We start from the raw sequence: 19419 nt of genomic DNA, 5'->3' as shown, positions 1-19419 counted from the left end.
TGTTCCCCATATCGATAACATGATAACATGTGATAACATGTCCCACCCATTTAGAGGGACAGAATGATCAGTCAATTTTCCTGTCATTTGAAATAAGTCTCTCATTTACTTGCTGTTGCTTGGCCATACCTGGACCACCTATCACAGAACTGAAAGAAAAAAATTGTCTAAACAACACAATACACTGAATAGCCAGATTTGAAGGATACAATAGTTTAGGTTCCCCTCTTACTAAAACCTTGTTAAGGTCCTCATTTCTTTTATCCAGACACCTCTGTAAATTACTCTGAGAAAGTATTTGGCATTATTTGAATGATAAAATCACAGAATTTTCCCCCCAGAGTTCTAAGCATTGTGACAAATGCCACTTTGACGTACATCAAATCATGCTTAGTGAGAGGGATCTCTCTCTCTCTCTCTCTCTCTCTCTCTATCTCTCTCTCTCTCTCTCACACACTCACACCTCATACTTCTGTACACAGTGAAGTGACAATAAAGTGAGTTGTGTTAGACACCTAGACCAGGATGAAGGTTTTAGTTGTCCACATCTGGCTTTTCTTACTGCTCCTGAACCAAAGAAACACGAACATGGCTTCAGGTAAGACAGACAACAATCTTCAAGTAACTTGTGTGTATACATGTTATACTTGACATACTTGAAAAACTACAAGGGAAGGGAAGGGAAGGGAAGGGAAGGGAAGGGAAGGGAAGGGAGGGGAGGAGAGTGGTTGGGACGGGGACGGGGACTCACAGAAGATAAAAACAACCAAAGTAAAACAGTGTCTATAAAGAGTAACAGTGATTACTGTTATTATTTATTTATTAAATACTTAAATACTTCATTTTGATTCAAGGCTTTACCTAACTACATGAAGCATGTATGATGAAATTTAGCCAAAGTTAACTTTACAACTAAAATAACCATCATGTTTTAAGTTACTGACTAAATGTGAAAATGCAATTTACTCATCTCACTTGCATGAAAACATTCAGTATTCCTCAAAATTACTAAAAACAGTAAAATGCAATCTCAGAATTTTATGCAAAACTTTTATAATTAACTATATTAAATTACACAAATATATTTTGTTTTTAGACTCACTTTATTAACCAAATGTCTTTGCTGCTGACCTTCAATGATCAAATTCAACCACAGGAATAAGCAAAAGTTATCTTTAGATTAGATTTAGAAATCAGAGTGTTGAACTTCCTTCTCCTGTATCCTGTTGTTCTTTAATCCAGAATGGCAGCACAGTTGAAAGGTTTGTTTGAGTGGCGCCCTCTTCTGTACAAGCTTAAATATGCATTTCCTTCAGCCTGAGGCTTATTAATTTATTCAAAGGGCCTTGACATTTGCTTGTTTTTGTTGTTATTAAAAAACAAACAAGCAAGCTCAGCCCAGGTAAGAAAAAGTAACGCAAAAGTAATGTAACGCATTACTTTTCAGAAAAAGTAACTAAGTAATACAAGTACTTGGTTACTTTTTTTGGGAGTAACGCAATATTGTAATGCATTACTTTTAAAAGTAACTTTCCCCAACACTGCTTGTGAGGGCCAAATGTCCTCACTTAAATAGTAGAACATTATGACAACCGACTGACTAGTGGGGACATTTTTCTGGTCTTCACTAGTTGAAAAGGCTTATAAATTTGCCAAACCATGTTTTTATTTAAATGTAGTGTTTTGTGATGGGTAGGTTCAGTGGTTGGAGTTTGGTTAGGCAAAAAAAATAAATAATTATCCTGATATAAAATCAATGGAAGTCTATGCAAAGTCCTCAGTAATACAGTAAAACAAAACAAGCGTGTGTGTTTTTGTTTTGAATTTTTTTTATACATAAAAAATTTAAATAGTATTTGAAGGAACACAAACTTGTATTTATTATTTTAAAAGTCTATAATTATGATGTCATCTTAGATACAACAAGGAGAGAGGGATTAGGGGGGACATATTAAAGGAACCGTATGTAAGATTGTGGCCAAAACTGGTACTGCAATCACTTTAAAATTACTGTAGAGCGGTGTATCCCCCCCACCCCCACCCCCACCAAGTATTGCTGTTATTGATGTTGTCATGTCTTGATAATTTTAAGATCAGCACACTCTTTGGGTTTTTCAGCCCAGTGTTCAGGACCCCCAGTGCTCTGCTGTCCTCGACTGAATAACCGATGTTCCCGTGGGTGTTACTGTGACGAGGTTTGCCTCTCATTCAATGACTGCTGTCCTGACTACCAGCAGACGTGCATTCAATGTAAGACGTAATAGTCTCAACACAAAACATCCATCCAAGAAGTCTAAATAATTTTTAAGTGTTAAGTGTTAAAAATCACACCACTCTAATGCCACAGAATCTAATTTTGTATCATCTTCCTTATTCTTACCATCAGCAGCAAATGCACAGCCTTCCTCGCCATCTTTAGCAACAACGACAACAGACTCAACTTTAGCATCTTCATTGCCAGTTACTTCATCTTCATCATCTTCATTGCCCGATACTCTATCTTCACAAACCTCAGCACCATCATCATCCTCACAGTCAACAACCTCTCCAACATCTTCATTATCAATAGCCTCACCATCAGGTGACTATTTTAACTATTTTAATAATTCATTTAAATTGGGTGTATACCACATTGTGTATGTATGCGTGTTACCACATGATCTTTATGTGAGATGGCATATTCTAGGTTAGGAAACCAACAGTAGTGCTATTTAACCACTAGAGGGCAGAACATCTTAAGGGTACAAAATGTACAACTGCATTGGTGTGTGCATTTTGAAGTCAAAATAAGATGCAATGGTGACCAAACATTTGCCATAATTAAGGAAAACTTGTACAGGGGAAGAATTAGAAAAAGGAAAGAAAGGTGAAATACCTAAACAGTAACAGAATCATTAAACAGTTGGCTGCCGGTGCGTTGTAGGATCAATTTTAAAGTTCTGCTATTAGTTTTTAAGTCGTTAAATGGGTTAGCACCGTCTTACCTTTCCGATCTGCTGACAATCCATCAACCTGCAAGAGCTCTTAGGTCTGCAAACTTAGGTCTCTTAGTGGCTCCTAGATCAAGGCTTAAGACTAGAGGAGATCGAGCATTTTCGATTGCTGAATTTGCCTACTGAAATTAGAACTGCGCCCACTCTGTCCATTTTTATTTGATTTGTCTTACAAAATATAAATGTTGATGTAGTTGTCCTGTTTATTCTTGTTGATTTTATTCTGGTATTGTTTTTTTTGTTATTTACTCTGTACAGCACATTGGTCAACGGTAGTTGTGTTTAATTGAGCTTTATAAATACATTGATTGATTGATAGGACGGCGCAGTCTAGTGCCAGAAGCCATCCTATTGGCTCCTCCCTCCTCACCACCCTCCTTTAGGGAACGAGGGTTACATTAGGGCCGGATGGGGCGTGTCCAGCAACGCAACAAGTTGATGGCTTGATTTTTGCTCTGATATGGATTTACAGCAGTTAGACCTTTTATAGACAAGAGTGTGCATTTCCAAACCATGTTCAATCAATTGAATGTCCCATATATTTACTCAAGTTTAAGTGTTGCACAAATGTAAAATTTCCACTATCATACCAAAGGGTCTGAATGGTAAGGTCATTGTGATATTTCAGTTTTTTTTCTTTTTACTAAATTTACAAAGTTATCTCAAATCTGGTTTTACCTCGTCATCATAGGATGGGGAGTGTAGATTGATGTGAAAAAATAAGTAATGGAAATCATTTTAGCAGAAAATTGGCTGCAAATTAAAATTTAGGATTTTTTTTTAAAGGGCCTTACTTTATGAATCCACCATGTGTGTGTGGTAAACCCTACGTTGTGAGGACAAATGTCCCCACAAGGATAGTAATACCATTAATTTTTTACCTTGTGGCAACATTTAAAAATAAATAAATCATATTAAGTGAAGCATTTGAACATATAAAAATGCAAAACGTTGTATGTGATAGAATTAAATGATTAATAATGTAAGGGAATATGACAAATCTGTGAATTTACTCAAGACTCAATACTCTCAACACAAAAAGCATCCAAGAAATCTTAATAAATGTAAAAAGTGCTAAAAAAAAAATCACACTTTAATATCACAGAAAACTAATTCTACATCATCTTCAATCCTTACCATCATCAGCAGATTCACAACCTTCATCAACACCCTCACCATCTTTAGCAACATTACCATCATCAACATGGAAGACACCACACTCAACAACTTTGTCATCCTCATCATCTTCATTGCCAGTTACTTCATCCTCATCATCTTCATTGCCAGTTACTCTATCTTCACAAACCTCAGCACCATCATCATCCTCACAGTCAACAACCTCTCCAACATCTTCATTGTCCATAGCCTCGTTATCAGGTGACTATTTTAACAATTTTTCTCTGTTTCATATATTTATTGATTTGCACAAAAAAAACAAAAAACAGTGAAGGCACTTGGATAACAATAACAAACATATTTGTATACAACTTTTTATTATTATTATTTTTTTTTTCAAAAAAAAAAAAAAAAAAGGGAAAGAAATATAAAATAAAAGAGTGCATGTTGGAGTTAAGCCTAGTTAGCCTGGAAAAAATGCATAAATGGTTGCCACTTATTGTAAAATTTGGCGAGATTACCTTTTTTTAGAATATCTTGTTTTTTCCAGTTTAAGAAAAGACATGACATCAGTCATCCAAAGTATATTGGACGGGGCATTTGTTGCTTTCCAATTAAGAAGGAGATGGCGTCTCACTATCAAGGAAGTGAAAGCCAGGACCTCTAACTGCACTGATGAAAAACGGTGGTATTCTTGAGGAGTACCAAAAATGGCTACGTGCGGAGAAATATCGATGGTCTTGAGGAGCACTTTAGACATGGTGTCAAAATAAGTTCGCCAGATATTTCCTAGGATTGGGCAAAAGAAAAACATATGTGCAAGATTACAGGGCGAACCAGAGCATCTGTCACAGACATCAATTGTATTAGGGAAAATTTGTGATAGTCGGGTTTTAGAATAGTGACATCTGAACACTACTTTAAATTGTATTAACCCTCTGGGGTCTGAGCTGTTTTCTGGCCCTGGAGGTGTTCTGACATGCTCTGACATTTGTGCTTATTTTTGTTACTTGTGACATTTTTATGGCTAAAGTCTGATTACACTGTATTCAGCACAAACTCTGCTACAATAATATATCAGCAGCATGTATGTTAAAGTTTGTAGTTTTGAGATAATGACATTTATGCGTGGTTTGTGAAAATACAAAAAAAAAAATTGTCACTGAAATAAGGTCATGAAGGTATTTCTTCACAAGACTTTTGAAAATTGTATCACGTAGCCTAGAATATTTGCTCAAACTATGTGAAAATCATCCTGACTGCTCATTCAGATAAGACAATATATTGATTTAAAATTTGTAAGACGTGTTTTGTGTAAGAAAGCTTTATGCGAGGAGGCGTGATCACATCATTAATATGTATTGTTTTCACACCTGAGAAAGACAAAGACCCTCCCTAATGGCCCTATTAGGAGCTATCAGGCCCTGTCATTCTGAGCAACCTTGCACAAAGAATGAGGAGATTTAAAAAAGAATGGCTGTTTGATTGTTTGGATTTATTTACAACACAACATAATCCAAAGATACACAACAAATGACAAAAAAGCACATTTTTGAAAAAATGACCCAAAGACAGAGACTTTTGCATTCCTAAAAACATTGTACATACCTTTCATTTACAAGGTGTTTGATTTTCACTTTACCATGTTCATATACAGAGACTCAGTCAGCAGGACTCAGTGGCATCTGGTCACTAAAAAAATAAAAAATAAAAAAGTGAACATACTGATATCAAGAGAAATATAGGCCTGCACGATTTTGGAAATAAATTTTAGATTTTTCTGGTTAAAATTGCTTTTTAAAATTCACAGAATACACACACACACACAAATGTTTCCAACAATATATAATATAATGAACACCAGGTTTGTTGTGCCTTGTAGGCATAGGCTACGCGCAGTGCTGCATAAAATAATAATAGCAATAACCTATAGCAGCCTATAAATCTTCCAAAAGATTTCAGTAACAACTACGCTAGAGAAAAATATATTGATTATCATATGTTACTTCAAATGTTTCCATTCGTTATGATGATATGAAATGAGATAATAGTAAAAACATGAAGCCTGGTTCGTTTTGCTTTTCAAACGCGATCGCGCTCCAAAATATGAAACATTCAAACGCACAGCACGCTCCAAAATATGAAACATTATGGTTACCATATTATACATATCTACGTTTGAGCAGATATCCACAAACACAGTAACAGTAAACACGGGTCTAAATATTATAATATTCACCCTATATCTAGCAACAGTTCAACTGCAATGTGAAGTTTATGCAACAATAACATAAACTAATAAGTAAGATTTCTTACCTTACATCTTTCTTGTCTTCAAATCGGGTTCTTCTTCTTCTGAGGTAAATCCAATGTAAGCTCACTGCGTGTCTTCCAAACTCGACGAAAAGCAGAGACTTATGAAGTGTGGTGTTTTGTTTTTTTGAGGTAATAAGCGTGATCGCGTTCCATTTGGAGATTTGCATGTGAATCTATTTTGCGCGCGTGGGCGTGGTCAAATTAAAAATAATGAGCAAGCGTTTGAGAAACTGTACATCTTGTTGGTTTTATACAAATTACTTAAACAGAGAATATTTGTTTTCAGTTTGAATCCGATCAGTACACACTTAAATGTTTATAAAGGTATATGGCTCATAAATGTGTGACAAGTATTCGTAGAGTTTTGTTTCAGTTTATAGACGTGCTCAAGAAAAAAAGGTTCACCGCGACGGAGAGGCAGAAAGCACACCCTGTTTATTTTCTTTATTTTACAAAAGCACAATGTTTTGATTTCATTGTAAGTGGACACATACAAAAGTAGAAATATCACAGATTGTTTTTTCATATTTCTTTTTTCTGTATGACCATAAATGACAGCGTATTTTAAGTTTATGTTGCTGCTATGTGAAAAAAATCCAGCAAAACGCATGGGCGCGTTTGTCGACCCCAGAGGGTTAAGGTCAAGCGGGCACAGATTGAGGCTTTGTGAATACCATTTAAAACAGAGTCCCACCAGTCATCATCAAAGGCCAAACCCAATTCTTTCTCCCAAGCCTCCTTCATCCTAGTGATTAAATGATCATCATAGGACTGGATAGTACCATAGACTTTTGAAATTAAAGATCTTTGTGAAAAATTCAACCTTAAAAGACTGTCCCATGTCTGCTCAGGAGGAATTTGTGGAAAATTAGGAAATAAAAATTTTACACAGTTCCTAATTTGAAAATACCTAAAAAGATGTGAAGGTGGGAGGCCGAACTCGCTAGTTAGATCTGTGAAAGAACAAAAAACCCAGTCTTTATAAAAATCCTTAAAACATTTCAGACCCTTATCATGCCATAAAGTGAAAATGGAATCGGTAAATGCGGGTTTGAACGCATAATTCCTCAACAGTGGACTTGATATGGTGGGAGTAAGAAATTTAAAATGCTTTCTAAATTGGAACCATATCTTTAATGTGGAAATTACCACTGGGTTGCTAGTAAAGCCAGAGGGGTTGACTGAAGCCACGCCAGCCAGTATTGCCAGTAAAGAGGACGAGGGACATGATTGTATTTCCAACTGACACCAAGGTATATTGACCAATTTTAGCCAAAATACACTTTTAGTTATATTCGTAGCCAAATAATAAACTTTGAAATTTGGTAAAGAGAGGCCACCATCAAATTTGCAATTCTTTAGTAATTTTAGCCTAACTCTAGGTGTCTTACCATTCCACAAAAAATTTGATATAACTGAATCAATGCTTTTGAAAAAACCTTTAGATAAAAATATAGGTAGGCACTGGAACAGAAACAAGAATTTTGGGAGGACATTCATTTTAACCACGTTAATTCTACCAATCAGGGAAAGGGGGAGGGAACCCCATCTTTGGAAATCAGCCTTAATCTCAGTTAATAGGGGAGAAAAGTTTTCATCATAAAGAGTTTTGTAAGACCTGGCCACATGAACCCCCAGATACTTAAATCCCGAAGAACTCAGTCTGAAGGGAATATCAGATTGAGAGAGCTGCTTTGCTAGGGCATTAACCGGGTAACATTCGCTCTTCGAGACATTGATCTTGTATCCCGAAAACGAACCGAATCTATGAAAAAAAGAAAGGACAACAGGGCACGCCCCTACAGGATTTGTGATGTACAATAGCAGATCATCAGCATATAAAGAAAGTTTGAATTTGACACGGGAACGCGTAATGCCGTTAAAAATGGGGGAAGACCTCAAATAAATGGACAGAGGTTCTATTGCAAGAGCAAAGAGGAGGGGAGACAGAGGACAACCTTGTCTACAGCCACGGTTTAAGGAAAAATAACTAGATTGAACATTATTAGTTGTGATACTGACGCAAGGTGATGTATAGAGAAGGCGTATCCATGATATAAAAACATTACCAAAACCAAATTTCGTCAAAACTGCAAACAAGTAATTCCATTCAACTCTGTCGAACGCCTTTTCTGCGTCAACAGAGATTACAACTTCTGGAATGGCAGCGGTTCCTTTCTAGTAAATAACATTTATTAAAGTACGGACATTATAAAAAAGCTGACGTCCTTTTATGAAGCCAGTCTGCTCCTGAGATATAATTGTTGGAAGCACCTTCTCTAGACGACGTGCCAAAGCTTTCGCGAGAACTTTTGTATCGACATTCATCAAAGAGATAGGTCTATAAGAAGTACAAAGTTCGGGATCCTTGCCCTTTTTCAGAAGGACGCTAATAGAAGCCTGTCTCAAAGTGAAAGGAAGAGAGCCATTTGACAGAGATTCTACATAAACAGCATGTAATAGCGGGATGAGTTGATTATGGAATGCTTTGAAAAATTCAACTGGGAACCCGTCTGGCCCAGGTGACTTATTATTTTGCATATTTTGTAGAGCCAATGTAAGTTCTTGCATAGTCAGTGGAGAGTCTAACTGATTAATTGCATCTGTGCTCATATCCGGAAAGTCTAGGTCTTGCAAAAACGCATCCATATCAGTCAAGTCCGATGGAAATTCAGAACTATACAAAGATTTATAAAAGGATGAAAATACTGAATTTATAAGGTCAGGTTCCTCCACCAACATCCCCGACTCATCTCTAACACAGGGTATTAAACGTGAGGCTGCTTGTCGACGCAATCGGTGAGCTAGCAATCCAGATTTGTCTCCATATTCGTAGTATTTGGCCTGAGAATGTAGAAGTAACCGCTCTGCTTCATTAGTTGTGATCAAGTCTAATTCTGTTTTTAATACCACACACCGCCTTAATAAATCAGGAGACGTGGATGTGGCAAGCTGTTGATCCACAGATTCCAGATCGGCTGATAATTTTTGAATGGTTGACGTTCTTAATTTCTCCAAATGAGCGGAATAAGAAATAATCTGACCCCTTAAAGGGATAGTTCACCCAAAAATGAAAATTCTGTCATCATTTACTTACCCTCAAGTTGTTCCAAACCTGTATGAGTTTCTTTGTTCTGCTGAACACAAAGGAAGATATTTGGAAGAATGTTTGTAATCAACAGATCTATGGTATGTCATGTCTATGGTAGTCAATGGGGACCGAGATCTGTTTGGTTACAAACATTCTTCCAAATATCTTCCTTTGTGTTCAGCAGAACAAAGAAACTCATACAGGTTTGGAACAACTTGAGGGTGAGTAAACAATGATAGAATTTTCATTTTTGGGTGAACTATCCCTTTAAGTAGGCCTTTAAAGATTCCCACAGGAGCGTCTTAGAAATGGGTTCCGATTCAGATTGGTTGAGAAATATAAAATCCTCAATTGTACTTACGATAAATGTATGAAATTTGTCATCAGACAAAAGAGATATGTTAAATCTCCAGTGGGTGGGGTAACGAGATTCAGACGAGAACCGAATGTCCAAGGTTAAAGGCGAATGGTCTGAAATAATAATCGGATGATAACAAGTATCTGTCACTTTGGGCATCAATCTGGCATCAATAAACAATTTTTAATAATAATTTTATTTTATGTACATGATGTAAGCCTGTTACCACATTATTATTTTTATGCGAGTTAAAATTTTCTAGGTTAGGAAAACACTGAAACCGAGTGATTGTCATGCTTAAAAAACAGCCTGGTATCACAATTATTCCATGTTAAAAGAAGCTGATCTGCCAAACAACAGTAGTGCTATTTAACCACGAGAGGGCAAAACATCTTAAGGGATGACAAAATGTACAACGACATTGGTGTGTGCATTTTGAAGCCAAAATAAAATGCAACGATGATCAAACTTTTGCCATGAATAAACAACAACAACAACACTAGTACCGGGGAAAGAATTAGGAAAAAGAAAAGTAATTGAAAAAAAAATGGATCACCAAGTATTGCTGTTATTTGCATTGTCATGTCTAGATGATTTTAAAAGCTGCACAGAACTCTTTATGTTCTCTGTCATTGTCTTATGTCTTTCAGGCCAGTGTTCAGTACCCACAGTGCTCTGCTGTGCTGGACATAATAACGAATGCTACCGTGGGTGTTACTGTGACGAGGTTTGCATCCTAATCGGTGACTGCTGTCCTGACTACCAGCAGACGTGCATTCAATGTAAGACTTAATAGTCTCAACACAAAACATCCATCCAAGAAGTCTTAATTTTTTTAAAGTGTTAAAAATCATCTTCTTCATTCTTACCATTATCAGCACATTCACAGCCTTCATCACCATCTTTAGCAACATTACCATCATCAACATGGACGACACCACACTCACCAACTTTGTCATCCTCATCATCTTCATTGCCAGATACTTCACAAACCTTAGCATCATCATCATCCTCACAATCAACAACCTCCTCAACATCTTCATTAGCAATAGGCTCACCATCAGGTGACTATTTTAACTATTTGAATTATTTAAATTGTCTGTATACATCATTGTGCATGTAAGCATGTTACCACATGATTTTTATATGAGTGCACCTGAGTCACCCGCAGTGACGGATTAATTGACAGCTGCTTTCAGACTCTAAAATGGAGAGTTACTGACAGGGTCGCAAGACGACGTAAAGAGCATGCATCTGATGAGTTTTATCAAGTTGATGTCAATAGCGCGCACTCTCTGTAGGCATATTCATATTTTGCTGCTATGTGAAAAAATCCAGCAAAATGCGCCGGCGCGTTTGTCGACCAAAGAGGATTAACTTTAGCCTAACCATAAATTGTGATTAAAATATATATGATCACTCACATCAAGACGCCGCTGCGGTGGTGGAGTCCATGCAGGAGGAGCAGCGTTTGGCACTGCGTCGCTTTTCAGCGTGAGCTGTGTGGCGAAGCCCATTTCCACCTCTATTGTATTGTAGAAGCAATCCCGCGTAATGCAGGTTGCACACTTGAGCTCTAGGCGGGAACTCACGGTCTTCCAGGCCAAGTGCATGCAACCACTGGCGCCTAATTTCCAAGTCTGCTGGAAAGCTATGCAGTCCAGCAGTGCTGTTGCAACCAGCAACACTACACCTACGTACCCTCCTGACCACTGTACTAAATACAGATAAATCTATGCTAACATGAAGCTATCCTAACTGATGCAATACTATGCGTGGTAGCTCGTACCAAGGGTGTGGTGAGCTGGAACCTGCTTACGTCACGCAGTACCACTTACGTCACGCAGTAACGCAAACATCCAATAGCCACCGTTCAACCTGAAGAGGGCAGCACTCAGATGTTTTTACACCATATATTGTAGCCTTAAACTCTTGTGTTTCCTGTGTTCTTTGTCAGGTCTTGTCCTACATCGATATATGTTTGATGTTTCTCATTCTTCTCTTGGTTCCCTGGTCTCTGTTGTGTTTTTGTTTATTTTGTTGTTAAATTTTTTTTGCATTTGGGTCCAGCTTTGTTTCTTGAGTTCACCTTGCATTACAGAGGACCTGACCAAAGATGGATCCAGCAATTTGTTTAATTAGGCTCCGGCAAGGCAAGGACCACACTAAAGATTTTTTGGATATTACCTGCCTCATAGACTTCCCAGACTTCACCCTCATTGACTTTTACTGCCACAGACTCAATGACCACTACCAAGACATACTCATCCGTGATGGTCCTTGGGGGTCGCTGGTGGAATTCCTGGACCACGCCCTTCAGTTAAGTGGTTCATCTTACACTGTGGGAATAGTAGAGATGGATTCTAACATGGCTACAATGCCAGAGGTTCCAGCTGTCATGGCCACCCTTCCAGAGTCCTCAGACAAAATGGCAGCCTCTACACCTGTGTCTCTGGACAGATGCCCGCCGCTACGCCTGTGTCTCTGGTCAAGATGGCCGCCGCCACGCCAGAGCCCTCTGCCAAGATGACCGCCATGCCAGAGTCAGCTCCAGACGATGTAGCGATGACCATTATGACCATGGCCATTTGGTGTGTGTGGTCTGCACTAGGGCTGCAACTAATGATTATTTTGATAATCGATTAATCGGTCGATTATTTCTTACGATTAATCGGTTTATGTACTTGTATTTTAGTTTTGCCCATTTTTTCCCTAAGTAAATTATTAACAAAGGGTCTTTATCATTCATCATAGACTTTTTCGAGATTTTAACCATTTTGCATTGTCATATCCTCATCAAAAACATACCTGGAGTTGTGTTTTATTATGTGTTAGTAATCCTTTGTCGAACTCTTCTGCAATCAAAACACTGACCCATACGTACTCTAGCAAATTTCACAAGGAGATTTCAAATAATGTTTTCACCATGGCAGTCCTTAGGGCTCCTAAAGTAGTTTAACATCCCGAACAAAGCTTATTAAGGAATCTTTCAGAACATATTTTCACGAAGAATAAGAATAAAACAGAATAAAATTGCAGTAAATTGCATTTTATTATTTTTTTCCTGTAAACACACAGCTTATACCTGGGAAACAGCTTTATAGCTTATGCTGTGAAATTGTTAACAATCCTTCGAATAAAGTACCAATGTCATGTGCTCGTGCAGAGACATAGTACTCCGGTGCCAGGCCAGTTCAGTAGTGCAGAGTTTACAGGTTACTCTTCTTTTTTGAAGGCTCAAAGTAAAGTGCTCCCACACTTTGGATGACTTCGTTCGATTAGTTTTATCTTCCACTTTTTTCTTTCTTGAGCTTACTCCACTGGGGTTACTCCACTGCCTCCGCCATCTTGCTGAATGCTGCAGAGACGTTGTGCGGAAAGCACGTAACATAAAACGAGGCCAGCTATTGGCTATTCGCTACTTCTGCTGTACTGGCTGAGTAAAACCTCTGTTGGCTCATTACTGCCACACTTTGGTCACTGCAGATTTAAAATATGCACGAAATGAGCCGCTTAAGGCAAATAAAAGTTATTTAGCAACTAATCGATGACTAAATTAGTTGACAATTATTTTAATAATCGATTTTAATCGATTAAATCGATTAGTTGTTTCAGCTCTAATCTGCACACACAATGATTCCTGGCCCCCTGCACAGCCTGCACCTCCCTGCACAGCCTGCCACCTCCCTGGCTGCACAAACATTTTGAAAAAACAACAGACCCCTTATACAGAACAGAACTTTTGCCAAAGCTGTGCATATTTCTATTTATATGCAGTACATTCTGATCACCAAGTATTGCTGTTATTTATATTTTCATGTCTTGTCATGATAATTTTATCATGTTTTTATTTATGTCTTTCAGGCCAGTGTTCAGTACCCACAGTGCTCTGCTGTGCTGGACATAATAACGAATGCTACCGTGGGTGTTACTGTGACGAGGTTTGCATCCTAATCGGTGACTGCTGTCCTGACTACCAGCAGACGTGCATTCAATGTAAGACTTAATAATCTCAACACAAAACATCCATCCAAGAAGTCTAAATAAATGTGTAAAAGTGTTAAAAATCATCTTCCTCATTCTTACCATCATCAGCACATTCACAGCCTTCATCACCATCCTCACCATCTTTAGCAACGACACCACACTCACCAACTTTGTCATCCTCATCATCTTCATTGCCAGTTTTTTCATCCTCATCATCTTCATTGCCAGATACTTCATCCTCATCATCTTCATTACCAGTTACTCTATCTTCACAAACCTCAGCACCATCATCATCCTCACAGTCAACAACCTCTCCAAAATCTTCATCAATAGCCTCACCATCAGGTATTATAGACTATTTTAACTATATTAATTTCATTTAAATTCATTTAAATTGAGTGTATACCACACTGTGTATGTATGCTTGTTACCACATGATTTTTATGTGAGATGGCATATTTTAGGTTAGGAAACCAACAGTAGTGCTATTTAACCACTAGAGGGCAGAACATCTTAAGGGATGACAAAATGTACAACGACATTAGTGCATGCATTTTGAAGTCAAAATAAGATGCAATGATGACCAAACTTTTGCCATAATTATGGAAGACTTGTACAGGGGAAGAATTAGGAAAAAGGAAAGAAAGGTGAAATACCTAAACACAAACAGAATCATTAAACAGAAAGCAATTTTGTCAAAGCTGTGCTTATTTCCAGTGGCGGACTGGGACAATAATTCAGGCCGGGAATTTGACTCCACTGCCAGGCCACCTCTGCTGCTGCAGTCACCACCACCCTATTCATGTAATCTACTGGACTGATAAACTTGTAGGCTAACCCTATTAATGTACCAGGTAGACTACCAGATGCAATATAAATGAATAAAAAAATAACCCTTAAAAACTCACTAGGAATACACCATTTATACTACCAAACCAATGACAAATAGAAAATTGGCTTTTTAAAAGAGATAATAAGAGACACATTCACATGTTGAAATATTTACATTTTATGTATTTTCAGTGCTCAACTCTAGGGGTGGGCGATATGGCAAAAATATAATATCACGATTTTTTTCAGAAAAATCACGATTCACGATTTTATCACGATTCTTTTTTTAATGTTGGTTTTACTATTTTGTGACTGAGCATTACAGCCAAACTAATGTCCATATTTTAAAAACAAAGCCTTAGGTAACAAAATATAAAATAAAAAAGAATAGCAGACAGGGGCGAAGATTTTTTTTTGTCATTTTCTTTGTTATTAAATATTAAGATCAAAGATACACATTACACATACACAACTTAATATACAAATTAAATAAACAGTGCTTTATGTTTTCAGCTGCAGTAGGTGTATTTAACAGTAGCATTGAAGAAAGTACTTAAAATAACAAAAATAACAAATATGAAAATAAAACAAAACATAGACTTCACTGTATAAATTATACATTGATACTTATTAAAGCTACTATTAAAAGTTATCAGTCAGGAGCAGTGAGTGATTTTCTCTTTGCATTTTGTTGTTTTATTAACATTAAAGGGATAGTTCTCCTAAAAATGCTATTTGTCATAAGTTACTCTCTCAAGTTGTTTTAAACTCGAATAAGTTTCTTTCTTCTGTTGAAAATAAAAGTTATTTGGAAGAATGTGGGTAACCAAACAGTTGATGTACCCCAGTGACTTCCATAGTATATTTTTCTCCTATGGAAGTCAATGGGGACCAGCTACTGTTTGGATAGCCACATTCTTCAAAATATTAATATTAGAAAAATATTAGAAAATATTAAAAGGAAATTAATACAGGTTTGGAATAACATTAGAGTGCGTAAATAATGAGAGAATTTTTATTTTGGGGTGAACTATCCCTTTAAGGAGAAGCGGCAGCGTGTTTACTATTACTACTATTACTACTGTCTCTTTAAGAGTTGCGCACGACCCGTCTATTATACACGCATTTGACAAGCAGATTTTCTCTCAATTTTCTCAAGTTTGCGTTCACTTTAGACATAACCGACTTTGTTTATGTAAACCTTGTGTGTATTTGACAGTATTAGCACAATAAGACTCAAAAGATAACTTAGTCCAGTATCCAGGCGCTGGTAGACAGGCTTTTAGTGCATGTGAACTCATGTACGCGCTGAGAAACGCACACGTTAGAACAGCGCATCAGCACGCGAATTAAATGTTTAACCGACAAGGCATTAAAGCACTGCACTGCGTCTGCATTCGTAGTTGCACACCAGCCTATCACATGCCAGGCTGATGGTCTGCACAGCGGCAGCCGGCAGGCCAGAACGACCGTCAGGCCACCGGGAAATGTCCCGGTGCTCCCGATGGCCAGTCCGCCCCTGCTTATTTCTATATCTATCATGACAACTCTCGGATTGTTTGGCACAGTAATGGATATGACAAATGTTATTAAGTTATTAAGTACGGGACTTGCTCCTGCCAATACATACACGACACGCCACTGTGAGTAATACATGCTGCAGCACAATGGCATACAGGAATCACCCCTCAACAGAGCAGGTGACAATGAAGATTGGACAATACAAGCCGAGTGTATATCATGTGAAAATCCACCAACATGCAGGAGAAAGAAATGTGGGCAGCTATAAGGTGTATATAAGGCGCAAGAAGCAGGTTGCAGTGTAGCTCAGGGATCCCCAATTCTGTTCCTGTGCTGCATCTCAATTCAACTACTTATGCTAGCCAACGTTAAGTATTTAACCCTCTGGGGTCTGAGGTGTTTTCTGAGCCCTGGAGGTGTTTTGACATGCGCTGACATTTGTTCTTTTTTCTGTTACTTGTGACATTTTCATGGCTAAAGTCTGACTACACAGTATTCAGCAAAAACTCTGCTACAATAATGTATGTAAAAGTTTGTAGTTTTGAGATAATGACATTTATGCGTGGTTTGTGAAAAAAACAAAAACAATTGTCACTGAAATAAGGCCATGAAACCCATACTGATTATTTCTTCACACGACTTTTGCAAAAAATTGTATCACGTTGCCTAGAATATTTGCTCCAGAACTATGTGAAAATCATCCTTACAACTCATTCAGATAAAACAATATGTTGATTTTAAATTTGTAAGACATGTTTTGTGTAAGAAAGCTTTATGCAAGGAGGCGTGAACACATCGTTAATATTGATGGATTTCACACCTGAGAAAGACAAAGACCCTCCCATAATGGCCCTATCAGGTGCTATCAGGCCCTGTCATTCTGAGCAACCTTGCACAAAGAATGAGGAGATTTTAAAAAAAAGAATGGCTTTTTGATTGTTTGGATTTATTTACAACACAACATAATCCAAAGATACACAACAAATGACAAAAACGCACATTATTTAACACACTGATCTAAAGACACAGACTTGAACAGTCCCACACTTTTGTGCCATTCCTGAAACATAGTACATACCTGTCATTTCCAAGGTGTTTGATTTTTCACTTTACCATGTTAATGTACAGAGACTCATGTGAATGTTGAAGTCAGCAGGACTCATCAGTGGGATCTGGTCCCTGTAAAAAACAACAACAACAACAAAAAACAGCTGTGAACATGCTGATATCAAGAGAAACTATAGGGCTGCATAATTTTGGGAATACATTTTTGATTTTTCTGGTTAAAATTGCTTTTTAACACACACACACACACACACACACACACACACACACACACACACACACACACACATATATATATATATATATATATATATAAAAAATGAACACCAGGTTTGTTGTGCCTTGTAGGCATAGGCTGCAGTGCTGCATAAAATAATAATAACAATAACCTATAGCAGCCTATCAATCGTTAAATAAGAACACTTCAGTAACACTACACTAGAGAAAAATATATTGATTATCATATGTCACTTCAAATGTTTCCATTCATTATGACATTATGAAATGAGATTGGAGTAAAAACATGAAGCCTAATGTTTGGTGCGTTTTGCTTTTCAAACACACAGCGCGTTATTTACTGAAGCGATCGAGCCGCTCCAAACTATGAAACATTATTGTTACCATATACATATCTATGTTTGAGCAGATATCCACAAACACAGTATTTAACAGTGAACACGGGTCTAAACATTATAATATTCAGCATATATCTAGCAACAGTTCAACTGCAATGTGAAGTTTATGAAACAATAACACTAACTAATATAATTCAGAATAATTTTTTTTACCTTACATCTTTCTTGTCTTCAAACTGCGTTCTTCTTCTGAGGTAAATCCAATGTAAGCTGACTAAGCTCACAGCGTGTCACAGTGTGTCCAAACTCGACGAAAAGCAGATACTGATGAAGTTTGGTGCTTTGTTTTTGAGGTAATGAGCGCGTTCGCGTTCCCTAACGTGGAGATTAGCATGTCATCTCTTTAGTCTGCGTGGCCAAATTAAAAATAATGAGCAAGGGTTTGAGAAACTGGACATCTTGTTGGTTTTATGCAAATTACTTAAACAGAGAATATTTGTTTTCATTTTGAATCTGATCATTTAAAAATACACACTTAAATGTTTATAAAGATATATGACTCCTAAATGTGTGACAAGTATTCACTGAGTTTTATTTCAGTTTATAGACGTGCTTAAGAAATAAAAGTTCACTGAGACGGAGAGGCAGAAAGCATACCCTGTTTATTTTCTTTATTTTAAAAAAGCACAATGTTTTTTTTTGATTGTAAGTGGACACATACAAAAGTAGACATCTCACAGATTATTTTTTCATATTTCTTTTTTCTGTATGACCATCAATGACGGAGTAATTTAAGTTTATTGTGCTACTATGAGAAGAAAATTCCCCCGAAGGTTAAATGGGAGAGCATAAGAAGAGAATAATTCAGTTCACTTGTCACTGATTTTGTGATTGTAACAGTTCGTTATTGTGGGAAGGAGGCGGGAACAGGTGAACGTTTAAAGACTTAAATAAACAAATACAAACAAAAGTCACGGAGGACTGCCACCACACATAATAAAACAAAACAATCCAGGCCAGTCCTCTCTCCACCTTTCCTGTTGTCGCTCCTCCTCTTATGCTTCCGCTCCTCCGTGATAGACATGAGACCGGTGCGTCGCACGGGTGTCGCTCATCTGTAATCACGCCACCAGCCTCGTCCTGCTCGCCACAGTGATATTAAAATTAGTTATCTTACCCAGTAAAGGACCTGTTGCTCGCCATGCTACTAGTTCGCTCGCTCTTCTCTCAGACACACTGTGCAGCAACAGCGGGAAAACGTAGTGGGCCTGGTTAACCTGTCACTTCGATTCAGGGTGACCAATAGAAAAGGGCCTTCCATTCTGGTTGGTAGAGACCGCCCACTGAAAACCAGCTTCATTCGCAAGCAAAACTTTTCAACTCGCAAGCAAAAGATTTAGATTTGCAAAAAAGACGGCAGAAAAGAGAGCATGCTCGAAATGCACAAAGAAAAATAAAGGTTTTCAAAGATTTACATGCACTGCAAATAATTTTGTCATCAACTTCTTTATTATTGAACCTTAAGAAGACTTTTTTGAAATCTTTTTAATTTTTTTATTTACAAAA

The 19419-nt window shown here is 37.5% G+C and overlaps 1 protein-coding gene across 1 annotated transcript in view; it reads left to right on the top strand.

Annotated features, from left to right (window-relative positions):
* Nucleotides 1–474: 474 nt before the first annotated feature.
* The window catches only part of LOC311082009 (uncharacterized protein), a 28948-nt gene continuing 10003 nt past the window's right edge, over nt 475–19419 (top strand). The window contains exons 1-8 of the mRNA XM_084112756.1: nt 475–598; nt 2119–2250; nt 2387–2581; nt 4140–4370; nt 10525–10656; nt 10753–10938; nt 13739–13870; nt 13970–14206. Of these exons, the coding sequence (XP_083968882.1) occupies nt 526–598; nt 2119–2250; nt 2387–2581; nt 4140–4370; nt 10525–10656; nt 10753–10938; nt 13739–13870; nt 13970–14206 (1318 nt within the window). The 5' untranslated portion in view covers nt 475–525. The remainder of the gene's footprint in view (nt 599–2118; nt 2251–2386; nt 2582–4139; nt 4371–10524; nt 10657–10752; nt 10939–13738; nt 13871–13969; nt 14207–19419) is intronic.

The sequence above is a fragment of the Abramis brama genome (assembly GCF_963993115.1).
Source record: "Abramis brama genome assembly, chromosome: 4".
NCBI lineage: Eukaryota > Metazoa > Chordata > Actinopteri > Cypriniformes > Leuciscidae > Abramis > Abramis brama.
Note: the sequence above shows the minus strand (reverse complement) of the source record. Positions and strands in the feature narration are given on the sequence as shown.